The sequence below is a fragment of the Colobus angolensis genome, unplaced genomic scaffold (genome assembly GCF_000951035.1).
Source record: "Colobus angolensis palliatus isolate OR3802 unplaced genomic scaffold, Cang.pa_1.0 Scaffold19, whole genome shotgun sequence".
In the NCBI taxonomy this organism is placed as follows: domain Eukaryota; kingdom Metazoa; phylum Chordata; class Mammalia; order Primates; family Cercopithecidae; genus Colobus; species Colobus angolensis.
This window is the reverse complement of record NW_012115043.1, coordinates 2,956,273-2,972,145: the sequence shown is the minus strand read 5'-3', so window position 1 is coordinate 2,972,145 and position 15,873 is coordinate 2,956,273. Positions and strand designations below refer to the sequence as shown.

Genomic DNA, 15,873 nt, shown 5'->3' with positions numbered 1-15,873 from the left:
TCTCGGCCTCCCAAAGTGCTGGGATTACAGGCTTGAGCCACCGCGCCCGGCCCTGTATTTTTTTAATCTTGTCATTGTCACTTTAATGATGTATCTTAGAGAGATCACTCCCATACCAACGCATAGAAATTGTCTTCATTCTTTCTTTGGTTTTAGAGTATTCTATGAATGTTTATTCAATCATTCTTCTATTGGTAGGTATTTTGCTAAGAATGACATTAATGGGAGCAGTGTAACTAATCTATGATAGAAATAAAACCTTGAAGATAAGAATAAATGGACACAGGTGCAATAATCCAAGACAGGAAGGTTAAAGATGTAAATATATCAGCTCTCAAAATAATTCATAGGTTTATTGTAATTCTACTCAAAATACTATTGAGCTTTAAAAACCATAACAAAAAGATTTGGAAATTCATCTAGATGAATAAAAAAAAAAATGGATAGAGAAAAACCTAACTATAAGATAATGAAACATAGTGAAGCTGTAGAGTACCAGCACCAGGATAAAAAAGATAATTGGGAATGTGGCCCAGAATGAAACTATACAGGACATAAGGATTTAATATGTGATAAAAGAAGCACACATATCCATAGGAAAGGGAAAGTTTATTTAACAAATGGTGTTAATGTAACTGTAAGCAATTTGGAGTACTGAAATTTAGATTTTTAAAATAGGAACTAAAATTCCAGATATATTAAATATTTACGTAGAAACAATAAGCCAAAAAATTAATTGTGTATTTATTGAATTTATGCAAAGAAACAGCTAAGTTCAAAATTAGCAAAAGAATTTAAAAGGAGATTGTTGACAGATTGGACCACATAAAAATCAAATCATCTAAAAATGTAGCCAAATGAAATTTAAAAAAAAAATGTAGATGACTGGAGGAAATATTTGTAGCAAATTTCCAAGGTTTTCATATTCTTGTATATAATAAGGCATAGGACAAGACTGGACAATTAGCTAAATAGGAAATTCAGCAAATAACAAAACATAAAAATATTTTAGATACGAATTAAACTACTGAAGAGTTACCAGGATCCATTCATTAAATTAGCAGCAACTCCCATGCTGACCAGAGTAGAGTGTAATCACTAGATGCATAAATTGCTGATGGTCTCGTATGTAAAACAACCATTTGAAAAACACTCTTGTGATATGTCAAGATTCATAAAACTCTTCATACTTTCTGACCCTGAAATCTCACATCTGGGAATTGAACCAAAGAAAATAATAACCTACCACCCTTCCAAAAAACAAACCTTTAAACCCAAAGATATTCACAGAGTTGTTTCAAATAGTGAAAAATTAGAAATAACCTAAATGACTAATCAGGGGAGTAATTAAAATGTTCATATGTCCCCTGAGAGAATACAATAATTAAAAATGATAATAGAGACTGCAATTGAAAATATAATAAGGGTAATTTTTTTAAAGCAAACTTTTGTATTGTATCCACAGTTTGATATAAGAATGACTGGAAGGAAATAGATTAAAAGTAATAAGAAGTTACAGTAAGAGGATAATAGGTAATTCTTTTCCGATTTTCTTTGATCCAGTGTAATGCAAGGCTGCACTGGTAGAAGTACAGCACCGAGATCAAGAGAGCTAATAAACCTATGTTATGAGAGGAACATGGACTTTGGAGATAGGAGATGTACAGATTGAGTTCCAATTCTGATTTTTCTACTTAAAAATTTGAAGCCCTGACAAGTTAGTAATTGCTCTGAACCTCAATTTCTTCATCTGAAAAATGGTCTGATGACATTATCTTCATGATTATTGTATGGATTAACAATACTAGAAAGTAGTTAATAAAATTAGTGTTCTTCTGACATCACATGTGGAAGAATGTATCAATCAACTTAAAAGCAACCTTAGATCTCAATGGCTAACAACTATTAGAAACAACCGAAGATTTGGGCATGTAATCCCAGGACTTTGGGAGGTCAAGATGGGAGGATTCTTGAGGCCAGGTGTTCCAGTTCAGCCTGGGCAACATAGCAAGACCTCGTCTCTACAAAATAAAAAATAAAAAAAATTAGCTGGCATGGTGGCACCCACTATTGTAGTGCCAGCTACTGTAGAGGCTGAGGCAGGAGGATTGCTTGAGCACAGGAGTTTGAGGCTGCAGTGAGCTATGATCATGCCACTGCACTCTAGCCTGGGCAACAGAGCAAAACACTGTCTCTAAAAAAGAAAAAATAAACAACCAAAGAAATAAAGCTTCTTTCCCACTTATGTTACTGAACTAGCTGCAGATTGTGGTTCTGCTATATGTTCTGTTTGCTCTGGGATCAAGGCAGAGGGGAAACAAAGGTAATAAAATCACAGGGTGCCTCTTAAAGAACTGCTTGGAAGTGGTACACTACCACTCCTATTCATTGGCCAAGGTTAATGTCCATGGCCCTGAACATTATCCTCCCATTGGGATAGGCCAGTACAGAAGGGCAACAACACATATTTTGAACAAATGATATGTGTTGTGACAGTGCTGTCCTGTTCTGTCACTTTATTTATTTATTATTTATTTATTTATTTATTTATTTATTTATTAATGAACGGAGTTTCACTCTTGTTACCCAGGCTGGAGTGCAATGGCGCGATCTTGGCTTATTGCAGTCTCTGCTTCCCAGATTCAAACTATTCTCCTTCCTCAGCCTCCCAGGTAGCTGGGATTACAGGCTCTCACCACCACACCTGGCTAATTTTTGTATTTTTAGTAGAGACAGGGTTTCACCATGTTGGCCAGGTTGGTTTTGAACTCCTGACCTCAGATGATCCGCCTGCCTTGGTCTCCCAAAGTGCTGGGATTACAGGTGTGAGCCACCATGCCCAGCCAGTTCTATCACTTTAATAAGAGTATAGCAACCTGGGATACTTCTGGAGGAGGAAGATTTGGACAGTGAGTAATTCTGAAATCTTTACTAAAATACAGTTGGAAGAGTCATTGGAAAGGGAGGGGCATATTAAGTCTCTTCAAATATTTGAAGAATGGCTGTCACTGGATAGTGAGATTAGTTCAGTGCTGTGTGGCATCAGTGGGTGGAAGTTACAGCCTCATATATTTTGATTCAGTATAGTGGTACGAAGAAAAGGAAATTATTGGTTGTTTTCAGTGTTACTTCATTTACATTCTTCAAAATAATCCTATCAGAGTGTGTATGTTTCCGTGTTTAAATATTGGAAGAAAGACTCAGAGTGAATGAATAGCCAAGGTCACATGACACATAAGTGGCAAAACCGGTTTGGAATCCAGGTCTCTGTAATCTTGTCCCTTTCTGCAATATTCTACTATTCTCTATTGGGCTGCAAGCATCTTTACAATTAAACTGTTCATCACCAGTCATCTTCTGCCTGACAAAGTAAAGGCCACATCTCCCACATGTCTAAAAGGGTTCAAACAGAGAATGAATGGAAAGGTTGAAAGGAAGGTTGAACTCTTAGATCAATGATCTGCAAACTTACTTGATCATAAGTACCTGTTAGCAAAGTACTTGTACATACTATATATATAGCTTATACATCAACTATTGTACTCATATGTTATAAAACATATAGGACGTTCCCAGTACAAAGAAATGATAAACATTTGGGATGATGTATATGCTAATTCCTTTGATCTGATCACTATATACTGTATGTATCAAAACATCACTGTGAACCCCATTAATATATATAATTATTGTCAGTTAATTTTTTCACCTATAGGAAAAATAAGAGTTTAGAAAGATTAAGATTTTATATAACATTTTAGTTTTTTTATAAATTAGATTTTAGGTTTTATGTAAAATCTCATCTTTATAAAACTTCTGTTTTGCAGATAGATACTTTTTTATGTATCCCTATACATACTGTCTTTTGTACCCATGGAACTGTATACCCCCAACACTGAAGATCATTGTTTTGGATGATTTCATAAGACTCCTTTCAGTATGAAGATTCTGTAATTTGTCCAGAATTTTTCGGAAAGGGCTAATGGTAGCTTACTTCACTTTCAGAAAGGTTTTTAGATAGTTTTTTCTAAAACCAGAACTATAAAGACTTCACTGTCATTTGTAACAGCAGTTAAGCCCAAAAACTACAAAATGTGAAAGGTGCTCTTCTAGATAAATAGTAGCAACCCCATGAGTGTTACAATGTATATATAAAAGGAGACGGAAGTAGGGGCTATTATTAAGTAAGAAACCTGATTTTTATTTGTGACATAAGAAATAGCCTCATTGTTTTAGTTATATCTTCTCTTTCTAAACCTATATATACCCAAAACTTACTGTAGTCATATATTCTAAAATGCATCTGAAATTTTGCCTAGAGAGTAATATGAATTTTTGGACTTGAGAAATTATTTTAGCACTTTTTAAAAATAGAGCCAAAGATTTAAATTAGGCTAAGTCTACTGGACTAAAATCTTGATGGAGATATATTCTCTAAGAAGCGAAGAAGTTAGTTACTTGCATTACCTGACAGAGGAAAATGTTAGCTGTTTTTCTACATTCTGGGCCTTAGTTACTGGCATTGCCAGGTTGATGCTTCACAATTAAGACAACTTTTTCTGTTAGTGACTGCTCCTTGGTAATAGATTCTTTAAGAAAAAGTCATCCCAGAACACATAAAGTAGAAAGCAAATCTAGCCTTTGAAAGATACTGTTAATATTGAGATGGAATTCTAGATCAACAGTGCTCTTTTCTATTTCTTTCTCTTAATGATATGTTTGGTATTGACTTTTTGACATGACCTACTGCAATTTGGTTGGTAGTTGCAAAGAAAGTGTTTCTTGCAAGTATGATCAAACTCAGTTTAAGCAAGAGATTGAAACAACCAACTTCAGCTGCTTATTCAGCATAGGCCTTAAGTGCCCCGGAGGCCAGGAGTTTCTTAGTAATAACTCTTAGTGATCATTTTGTTCTAGAAAATTACCCTGGAAAAGTAGTATAAATAGTTTAATCTGGTATTTCTTAAATTTTTGTATTCCTTTACTCATTCAACAAATAAATAGTATTCAGTGCTTCTTTGTACCAAGCACTGAGGACTCATTAGTGAGCAAAAAGGATATTAACCATGTTTTTAAAAAATGTATCTAATGTGTACTAAAAGCCAATGGATGTGGTGATGCATGCCTGTAGTTCTACCTACTGAGAAGGTTGAGGCAGGAGGGTCACTTTGAGCCCAGGGGTTTGAGTTTGTGCTATGATGGTGCCACTGTACTCCAGCCTAGGCAACAGAGCAAGACCCTGTCTCTTAAAAAAACAAACAAACAAAAAGTCTAATGGAACTATTGTTGCTCATAATAGCATACTTCAGAAACCCCTGCTCTAGTCTGACTGTGCTTACCTACCTGCTTGCATGTGTTTGTCTGTCTTCCCACCTCTCTTCCCCTCCCTTCCTTCCTTTCTTAATTCTCTTCTTTTACGTCTCTTTTCCTTCTTTGAGTTGGTGACAATAAGCAAATTTTGAACTCATCTAAGATTAGGAGAAAAACTGTACGTGATATTTATTGTATAAAGCTTGCATTGGAGTTAAACAGGAGATGATAAAATTCTTAATTTACTTTATAAACCAAATGTCACCTCACCCGTACAGCTCTCAAGGAGGGTATGTTTGTTACTTCTTCCAGAAACCATGTCTCTTTAAATGGGTTTATATCATTCTATTTTAAATAAAATTCGTATGTTTTTATACAAGTGTGCTCTTTAGATGCAAATGTTTATATGATTAGAAAAATTTTCATTAGTCTTTCTTTGATTATGTATTGTCTGAATTTGAATCCTGATATGTTGTTCTGGAATTAGCCATTTTTGTTTCTATTTCTGTTTGTTATGTTACAATTAGTATATTTCTTATTTTTCAGTGCTTTAATTGCCTTGTTATCTAAACTCTAGAATATATACCAGTTAATTAAAGACATGTGAGTGTGTGGTGTTTTTTTTTTGTTTGTTTGTTTGTTTTGCTTTTGTCTTTACTGGCAAATTTAAAGGTAATTGAAAGTATAATTCTTCTCTTCTTTAGCATCAGACAACAGTCAGCGCTTTCGAGAAACCTGTTTTGCGTTTGCCTTGACACCACAACAAGTGCAGCAAATCAGTAGTTCCATGTAAGTTGTCGGCAAGTGTAACTTGCAGTTTGACCTTTGAATCCAGTACACTAGAATAAATGATTTTAAAAAACAGTGATTGGTGAGTTAGTATTTGTGTGTTGCAAATATTAGTAATGCAAATATATTGTTTTAATTAAGAACAGTTATAGTTATGATAATTTGAAAAACTTTTCTGGAGTAACAATGTCTTTGAATGAACTTTCATGCAAATACTTTAAAAGTAATTGTAATTCCTATTCTATCTCTTCTAGGGACATTTCTGGGACCAAATGTGACTTCACAGTACAGGTCCAGTTAAGGTACAGTGCTGACTATAGGATATATTCAAAGTTTAAAAGATAATATTCCTTATCAGGAAGGGGAGATGGAAAAAAATTTTAATGAATAAGTGGAAATCTACCTGATTTTTCAGTAAATGTATTGAAAGTATTAGGTGTAGATATTTGGGTGAGGGAAAACATTCTCCTGTTATGAGATATTCTAATTTTCATCCAATTTAGATTTTTTCCACCACTCGCCCACCCCCCAATTTAGATTTTAATATAGGAAGTCATGTTCTATATATCTAACCATATTTGCCCTCAGTTGGTTGAGAAGCTCCTGCTACAGTTGGTTGAGAAGCTCCTGCTAATGATATCTTACAATATCATATCAAGTTTTATGAAAGCATGGGCCTTATCTCCATAAGAGGCAAAGTACTGTGGATGAGGAATTAGTAGTTAAGTCTACAGTATCTCATGGATTAACAAACACCAAAATACTCTAATTTGTTTTGTTCTGTATTTTAAATAATTTAAATGTGCTCTCTAATTTAGGATCCATTTGAGACATCTCTTGAAAATTTTCAAAGACTAATGGGAAATTTTCCAACATGGGTTCACAACCCCTTATTCAGTTTGTTTTCTTAGCCCATTCATTTATTTTAGAATATATAAGAAATATTTTGTATTATTTCTCTCCCTTATATATCTCCCTTTTATATACATATAATCTCCCCCTTATATAAACCGTGCTTATATAAACTATCATATTATGCTTTTATTATTCAGTTTACCACCCTAAATGTCCACAGTGTTGCAAAAGGGATGGAAGAGAAAATATAAAACAGTTGTTTTCTTCAGTAAGCTGTTTTCCCTCTAATTGTTGGGAAGATAAATCAAACAGATAGCCTAGTCTCAATAATCAGATACTAAATTGTACGTACAAATTGCAAATACACTAGGAGGCTAAAAAAGGGATTAATCTAAAACACCTGTTCGGCACTTTATGGAATCATGTGAAAACATCTAATCTAAGCTTTGAAATAGTAAGGTAAAAACAGTGAGAAAGCAGACTTGAAGTCGAAAGTTGAGTTGAAGATTCTAAAAAGGTTATGACTATGTGTAATAGCTTTTATACCATAAAACAGTAGGACAGGACCTTACCGCAGTAGACTAGTGATAATCTAACTTTCAGTTTTGGAAGGCATTGCCGAAGATGATTCTGTATAAAAGGTATATTTGTGTCGGCCAGATTGTGTTAATGACTGAATAAATTAAAGGACAAAAATAAGATGTCTCCATAGTTAAGTATGTATTGCTGTAATCTACTTCCTGCCTCAACAGTTGACATTTTGCTTGTACTGATACTTGACATTATCCTTTAAATCAGTGGTTTTCAAACTTGTTGCATGGAGCCACCCTTAACGGCCTCATACTCTTCTGCCATCCTCCACTTCTCCCTCCTCTTCTCTCCTAAACACATACACAGTCTGAACCAAAATGGGGCTTCTTTTATCTCTTTTATCTGTTTTGCATGTTTGACTCTGGGTTAGGTTTCACTTGAAGACTGGGTCCCAAGACTAAAACAGAGTTTAAAAACCATAGCTTTTTTTTGTTTTTGAGACGGAGTCTTGCTCTGTCGCCCGGGCTGGAGTGCAGTGGCCGGATCTCAGCTCACTGCAAGCTCCGCCTCCCGGGTTTACGCCATTCTCCTGCCTCAGCCTCTGGAGCAGCTGGGACTACAGGCGCCCTCCACCTCGCCCGGCTAGTTTTTTGTATTTTTAGTAGAGACGGGGTTTCACCGTGTTAGCCAGGATGGTCTCAATCTCCTGACCACGTGATCCGCCCGTCTCGGCCTCCCAAAGTGCTGGGATTACAGGCTTGAGCCACTGCGCCCGGCCAAAAACCATAGCTTTAGAATAAAAGATCTAGTTACTAAGTATTTTGTATTAATATACATACATTCTTTAAAGCAGCAACAGGTGTGGTCCACATTTTGAAGTAAGGTTGTCTAGATAGATCAGCTATTCTAATTCAGAGATTCCAAGGGAATCTTCATGACTGCTATTTTAATTGAAATTTATCTCCAGGACTTGGAAAAAAAAAAAAAAAGAACCATGTTGTGTTATATTTGGTCATTGTTAGGTGGTTCTTTGTGTTTTAATAAAATAGATCATTTCTCTCCCTGCCCCACATTGCTAGGTCTGCAACCATAGTATTTTATTTAAGTTAGGAGTGTATGCCTGTCTGCTATCCTAATTATAAATGTTTATCTAAAGCATAAAAATAATAGTTGAGAATTAGGATCCAAGTTTTCTCTATTAGACACCTAGTCTGTTTTGATTTCTGTTGCGCCTCCCTGCTCCACTCCCTCCTCTCTGCCCCATGAACCACTTCACAGAAACTTTCTGCTATTCCTGTTTTTTCTTTTTTCTCTTCAGTTCATTAGGGTGATTTAGATTAGTTGAATAGACACTGACTTGTCATTTAAATTACTCTTTTCCTGTAGGAAAGGGTTCAGGCAGCCAGGGTCCATGTTTTAAATTGATTTATGTGCATTGGAATAATTATTTAAAAACTGTGACATCCTCTTAACTGTTGCAGCATAAAGAATTAGCCTGTAATGGAAGGTTCTGCTGAAGTTAGGAGTGGTCCTGTGAGCTTTGACATCTGTTTGCTAAGTACATTTCTAGAAAATCCTTGTAGATCAGTAAATCTTAACTTTTTTATGGATCCCTGATCCCTTTGAAAATTTGATAGAAGCTGTGGATGGTTTTCCTGTAAAAATGAATATGTATATGTACTCGTAAAAGTTTACATATAAAATTGTTTTATTTTGTGCGTTATCCCCATACTCAGATTTCATGGCCAGCAGGTTAAGAACCCCATACCACAGGTGTTCAGAGGAGTTGTTTGCACATGAGGAATATTTCACAGAATTCAGAGATAGGGTTCTCCCTACTGTGTAACTCAGGGGTGCTATGAGCATTCTATAACAGTACAGTGAGCCTTAGGTGTATATTGAGAATAGGAACTAATAAAGAATAAATGCCTTAAATAGCAAAATAATAATAAGAGTGAATAGACTGAGAATTTACAAATTATGTATCTATCCTTGATTTTTCCAAAAGACTGTGCATTTAATTTAGAAATATTTTTATAAGTTTCTAAAGTAGTATTCTAAATTCATGTGGATATAACACAAATACTATTCAGTGTCTTCAGTTCTCAAAAAAATAAGTAGTACTTTGGTTTACTGATCCTGGGGATGGACTTAAAAGCATTCTCAGTATTTTCTGCTAAGAACCAGGAAAGTGTTTCATGGCAAATAAATTTGGAAAATACTGCATACAGGTGCTAGGTCTTCCTCTTAGATATTTATAATGTTTATTAGCCTATTAAAAGCTCTGAAAAGTTCTGTATTAAGGAAACTTAATTGTTTTGATTCAGAATTTCTTAGTTTTATTTAACTAACGAGCCTTTCTTTTTTTCTTTTTAACACCTGTTAATCGCTGAAAAAGCTAGTGCTTCTCAGAACATGCTTAACCAGATAATTGGGAATATCACGAAGACAGCTACAGGGTGATAGTCATGATTGCCACAACTTTACATTGACAGAATTATTTGTTTTAAGCCTATTTATATATACTTATTAGTTGGGTGAAAAGTGCAGTTTTTATAGTTTTCCCTTTTGGTTGTTTTTAAATTTACCATCTTTTAAATTTATCTGTTGAACAATAATACTAACGAAGTCATCCTTTAATAAAGGAAATTAAACTTGTCCTTTATTATTTAGGTTTTGTTTATCAGAAACCAGTTGTCCACAAGAAGATCACTTCCCACCCAATCTTTGTGTGAAAGTGAATACAAAACCTTGCAGCCTTCCAGTAAGTCCTAAAAACTATTTTTTAAAATTCATTGCCAACATAGCTATCACATAAGTCATCACAGCTGTTGTTAAGTCATAGTTTTTCCTTAAGAAAACATTTTTATTTTGGATATATATTCCTGTGACTGGGTGAAACACTTGTACCAATTATGTGCAGTTAGCAGCAGTAACATTAGCTTTGGGGTCATAGGATTTGGAGTTGGGTGTGGTAGCTTTAGTATTGTACTGGATTTTGGGGAGAAGTTTTTTCAACAGAGTCTCAGCTGTGTTCATGTGAGTCTATAAGCCTATGGTAGAAAGGAGATTTGAAGAATGCTGTGTCTTAAACGGGAAGTAGGGGTGAGGACTGTTTTTGGTGCCCTTGAAATACACCTCATATACCTGTCTAAGCTTGTTATGAATTCATCCTGATTTTTAAATTTAAGAGACTTTGAATTTTCATTACTAATATTTTTCTCAGGTTTACTACAAGGAGAATATAAGGTTGTTTGGAAAAATAATAACACAAGAAACTTGTAAATGTTTGCTTCTGTACTTTTTAATGAAAACATTCATATTTTCTAGTATGTAGTTTGTAGGAGTTTTTTTCTTAAGGAATGGAAGTCAAAATGATTGTGGAAATAATAAGTATAAATAAATTATATTTCATTTTTAGGGTTACCTTCCACCTACAAAAAATGGCGTGGAACCAAAGCGACCCAGCCGACCAATTAATATCACCTCACTTGTCCGACTGTCCACAACAGTACCAAACACCATTGTTGTTTCTTGGACTGCAGAAATTGGAAGAGTAAGGAAATTTTTGTTTCTACCAGATTTTTGTATTATAAGGAGGGGTTAATCACCATGCCTACCTGAATTTATATGTAAATTATGTAAAATGAGCTGCAAAAGGATTTATTTTTGTCTCACAATGAATTTTCAACATGTTTCCATTTGAAAAATGGGATTATGAAGTATCCAGTATTTTATAACCTGGCCCTTTTACTCAACAATTGATCATAAATGTCCTCCTGTATCATTACATGTTCTTCTGCATTATTTTAAGTGATGATATCATATTCCAATATGAATATGCCATAAATTTGCCTGTTCCCTACTATTGAGCATGTTACTTGATTTATTGATTGATTCATTGGTATGTCAAAGAATATTTTGAAGACCATGTTAGTAGCTATAACTTTGCATGCATATATCATAATTTCCTTGGGGTAAATTCTCAGAAGTGGGATTGCTGAGTCAAAGAGCATACAGAATTTTAAGAAATTTTGTGTACATTGACAGATTACCTTCTCCAAAGATGTTGTACAAATTTATTCTCTGACTTTCAGTGTTTATTTGCGTGCTCGTTAACACTAGTATCTTCTTTGAAATTTTTACCAATTCTGTTAGGTAAATAATGCCACCACTGTAATTAGTACTTTTTTCATTATTACTGAGATTGAATATGTTTTATATTTGTGATTATTTACATTTTAAAACTGTATCCATGTCTATTTCTCTGTTGCTGTTTTTGTTATTGATTATGAGATCTTCATAGAGTAAAACTTAACTCTGTTTCATGTTACAAATGTTTGTTTCCAGTTTGTTTACCTTTTATTTTTATCTTATTATTTAATATGCAGAATATTATTAATATTATTTAATATTGGCTACACAAAGTTTTTGTGTAGCCAAATCTTAACCAGTCATTTCCTTTATATAGTCTTTTCTCGTCTCCACCATACTTTGCCTATCTGCCCTTCCCAATCTATGGAATTATTTGTTTGTTTTCTTCTAGACTTAAGGTTTCATATTTTACCTTTAAATATTTAGTTCATATTAAATATATGTGTGGTATGAGGTAAAAATTGCTTTCTTTCACTTTTTATTTTTATTTTTTTTTTTATTTTATTTTTTTTTGAGACGGAGTCTCGCTCTGTCACCCAGGCTGGAGTGCAGTGGCCAGATCTCAGCTCACTGCAAGCTCCGCCTCCCGGGTTCATGCCATTCTCCTGCCTCAGCCTCCCAAGTAGCTGGGACCACAGGCGCCCGCCACCTCGCCCAGCTAGTTTTTTGTATTTTTTAGTAGAAACGGGGTTTCACCATGTTAGCCAGGATGATCTCGATCTCCTGACCTCGTGATCCGCCCGTCTCAGCCTCCCAAAGTGCTGGGATTACAGGCTTGAGCCACCACGCCCGGCCTCTTTCACTTTTTAAATAGCCGGTTCTAACACTGTTAACCAAATAAATGTTGATTCTGAAGCCACCATGGTTGCATATTTAATTTTTACATATCCTGAGTATGTTTCTGACCTTTTTCTATGTTGTTTCTTAGTCTAGCATTCTTTTTTGGGACAGTTTTCATGGTATGAACTCATATGTATCCACCAGTTCATTTGAAATTTATTGAATGCTTACCATGTGCCATATACTATACTCAAAACTGGCAGTACCATAGGGAGGGAAGAAAGCTCATTTTCATGAGGCCTGTGATCTAGGGGCCTGGTGGACACACACAAAGAATGTGAACCTACTTATAAGTACTATAAAAGAGAGGCACATGGTGATTTTACAGTGTGTCAAAGGGCACTTTGAATGAGAGAGAGCAGTCAGGGAGGGCTTCCCTGAGGAAGTAGTGGCTGAGCCAAGAGCTGAGAGAAGAGTAGGAATCAGGTGAAAGGTTCAGAGGAAACTACCCACACAACAGCCCAGTGGTAGGAGTGAGCCTGGTTTTTACAAGAAGCTGAGAGGGATTCACTGACTAGAGTGCAGAGAATGGGGAAGAGCGGTATATGACATGTGGCTACAGGGGTAAGATAGGACTAAACCATTAGGGCATTGTAGGTAATGTTAAAGTTAAGGATTTTCTTTTTCTTTTTCTTGTTTTTTTTTTTTTTGGAGACAGAGTCTCACTCTGTTGCCCAGGCTGGGGTACAGTGGTGTGATCTCAGCTCATTGCAACCTCCGTCCCCTGGTTTCAAGCGATTCTCCTGCCACAGCCTCCCAAGTAGCTGGGATTACAGGCGCCTGCCATTGTACCCAGCTAATTTTTGTATTTTTAGTAGAGACGGGGCTTCACCATCTTAGCCAGGCTGGTCTTGAGCTCCTGACCTTATGATCCACCTGCTGTGGCCTCCCAAAGTGCTGGGGTTACAGGCGCGAGCCACTGCGCCTGGCCAGGATTTTCTCTTTTTAAGCAGAAAGTTTATAGTGCTGTATTTCTTTTTAGAAAAGATCACTCTGGCTGGGCGCGGTGGCTCACGCTTGTAATCCCAGCACTTTGGGAGGCCGAGGTGGGCAGATCACGAGGTCAGGAGATCAAGACCACAGTGAAACCCCGTGTCTACTAAAAATACAGAAAATTAGCCGGGCATGGTGGCAGGAGCCTGTAGTCCCAGCTACTCAGGAGGCTGAGGCAGGAGAATGGCATGAACCCAGGAGGCGGAGCTTGCAGTGAGCCAAGATGGCGCCACTGCACTCCAGCCTGGGCTACAGAGTGAGACTCCGTCTCAAAAAAAAAAAAAAGAAAAGATCACTCTTTGGAGTAGTAAATAGTTTAAATGGAGGCCAGCATCATGCAGAAGGACATCTCTCAGGAGCCAGCTCTTGCGGAAGTATTAGTGAAATAGTATCTTTGTCTAGAGTGGTGGCAGTAGAAATGGAGGTAAATAGGGGCATCTGCAGGATTAAGTGATGAATTGAAAGTTGAGGGCTAAGAGAAAGGGAGATGTCACTGATGAGTCCTTGGTTTCTTGGTGGGTAGCTAGGCAAATGATACTACTGCTGAGATAGAAGAAACACTGGAAAAGGACTGAGTGTGGGTGTGTTTTGTTTTGTTTTGCTTTGAAGAATGGGCATTGGCATTGGAGGACAAGATGGAGAAAATAATGAATTTACTTTTGAAACTTTTGAGTTTGAAATGCCTGTGAGACATCCTGAATAGGCAGTGGGGCAGATAGGCTTAAAGGATACATTTGGGCTAGAGGGAAAAAATGTGCGAGTCATCTGCACATTGATGGTTATTGGAACCACACTGGCAGGGCTGACATTGATTCTCCTGCATTACTTTTTTTTTTACATTCATTCTTCTAGATAAAGTAGAATTACTTTATCACATTTTTTCCCTCCCTCCTGTACCCCACTTGCACGTCTTTCTGAGAATTTGGGTGAGATTTCTTTAAAGTTACAGTTTACGTTAGGGAGAATTTATTTACAGTATTTAATATAACCATTCTAGGAACTGTATTTTCAAATCCTCTTTTATGTTCCTCGGCAATTTAATAGGTTTCCTACAATTCCTGCATATTTTTTGCTAATTCCTATGTTGGTTGTTATTATTACTGCTATTATAAAAAGAGATATTTTTTTCTGTTACATTTTCAAAGAATTTATTTATTGTTGGCTTACTTAAAACTAGTTATTTTTAATATTTATTTCATAGCTAAATTCATGTATTAGTTCTGTTGGCTTTTTAGATGATCTATTGGTATTTCTACATTAACAGTTTTGAGTTTGAGGTGTGTCATACAAATTATATTACCTTAATACTTCTGTCATTTATTTCTTGTTCTACTACCTAGAACTTTGTAAACAGTGTTAAACAATGCAGGCACTAGTGGACATATTTGACTTGCTCCTTATGTTAATGAGAATACTGCTACTGGTAAAACATTATTATGATGTTGCTGTTAATTTTGATAGAAATTTATTGTATCAATGATGTATTTCTATATTTCTCTTTTACTGGATATTTTTGTTAGAATTGGGATTTTGAATTATATCAAAATTCTTTTTGACATCTCTCAGGGTTATATTTTTTTCCTTTAACTCATATGTCACCATTAGGTTTTTAAAATCTTTTAAATATTTTATTTCTAGTGTACCTTGTAGTTCCCTTTTTCCCCCTTTTTGAGGAAAGTTTTGTTTTTGTGTATGAAAAGAATAGCTCATTAAGGGAAAAGGGGAGTGTTCTTGGTGAAACAGGAAAGAAGTCTGAAACTGTAGGAGAGGAGGGGAATATGGCTGCTGATAAAAAGCACTAGAAGAGAGGGGGAAATACTCTTCCATAGGAAGGCTTCCAAACTACGAAGATTTGAAGACATTTTTCTGGGGAAGTAAAACACTAAATCAACATTATTTTCCAAAGCCCAGAAAATAACTTAATAGATTGTTTTTTAGATTACTGTTTTAATTCAGCTTGTGAAGATATTCTGAATAGTTCATGTAGAATATCTTACTTTTGCAGATACCTTTGTATAATTGGTTGCCAGTGAGAAATGTTGCAGCTATGTCTTTTCAAATGAAATAAATAGGAGAGCTAGTATAGTGCCTGAAAGAAATAAGTGAGTTATATTGTAACTTCTTCCTCTACTTCAGTGTAATCACTGCTTCTAACATTTATTAAACTCTCATTATTTGTAGAGAAATTATTTAGATTTAGGTTTAGTATCCCTAATCTGAAAGTCTGAAATCAAGATGCTCTAAAATTCAAAACAGGATACTCAAAGGAGATACTTGTTTGAGCATTTCAGACTTCAGATTTTCAGATTAGGGATGCTGAACTGGTAAGTATAATGCAGATATTCTAAAATCTGGAAGAAAAAAAAAATTCAGAGTCCAAAATACTTACAGTCCCAACCA

General features: G+C 35.5%; 1 protein-coding gene across 2 annotated transcripts in view; it reads left to right on the top strand.

Annotated features, from left to right (window-relative positions):
* The window catches only part of PIAS1 (protein inhibitor of activated STAT, 1), a 144,369-nt gene that overhangs the window by 83,531 nt on the left and 44,965 nt on the right, over positions 1-15,873 (top strand). For both annotated transcript variants that reach the window (XM_011940342.1, XM_011940341.1), the window contains 4 exons: positions 6,015-6,099; positions 6,354-6,401; positions 10,159-10,249; positions 10,907-11,041. In XM_011940342.1, coding sequence (XP_011795732.1) covers positions 6,015-6,099; positions 6,354-6,401; positions 10,159-10,249; positions 10,907-11,041 — 359 coding nt within the window. The remainder of the gene's footprint in view (positions 1-6,014; positions 6,100-6,353; positions 6,402-10,158; positions 10,250-10,906; positions 11,042-15,873) is intronic.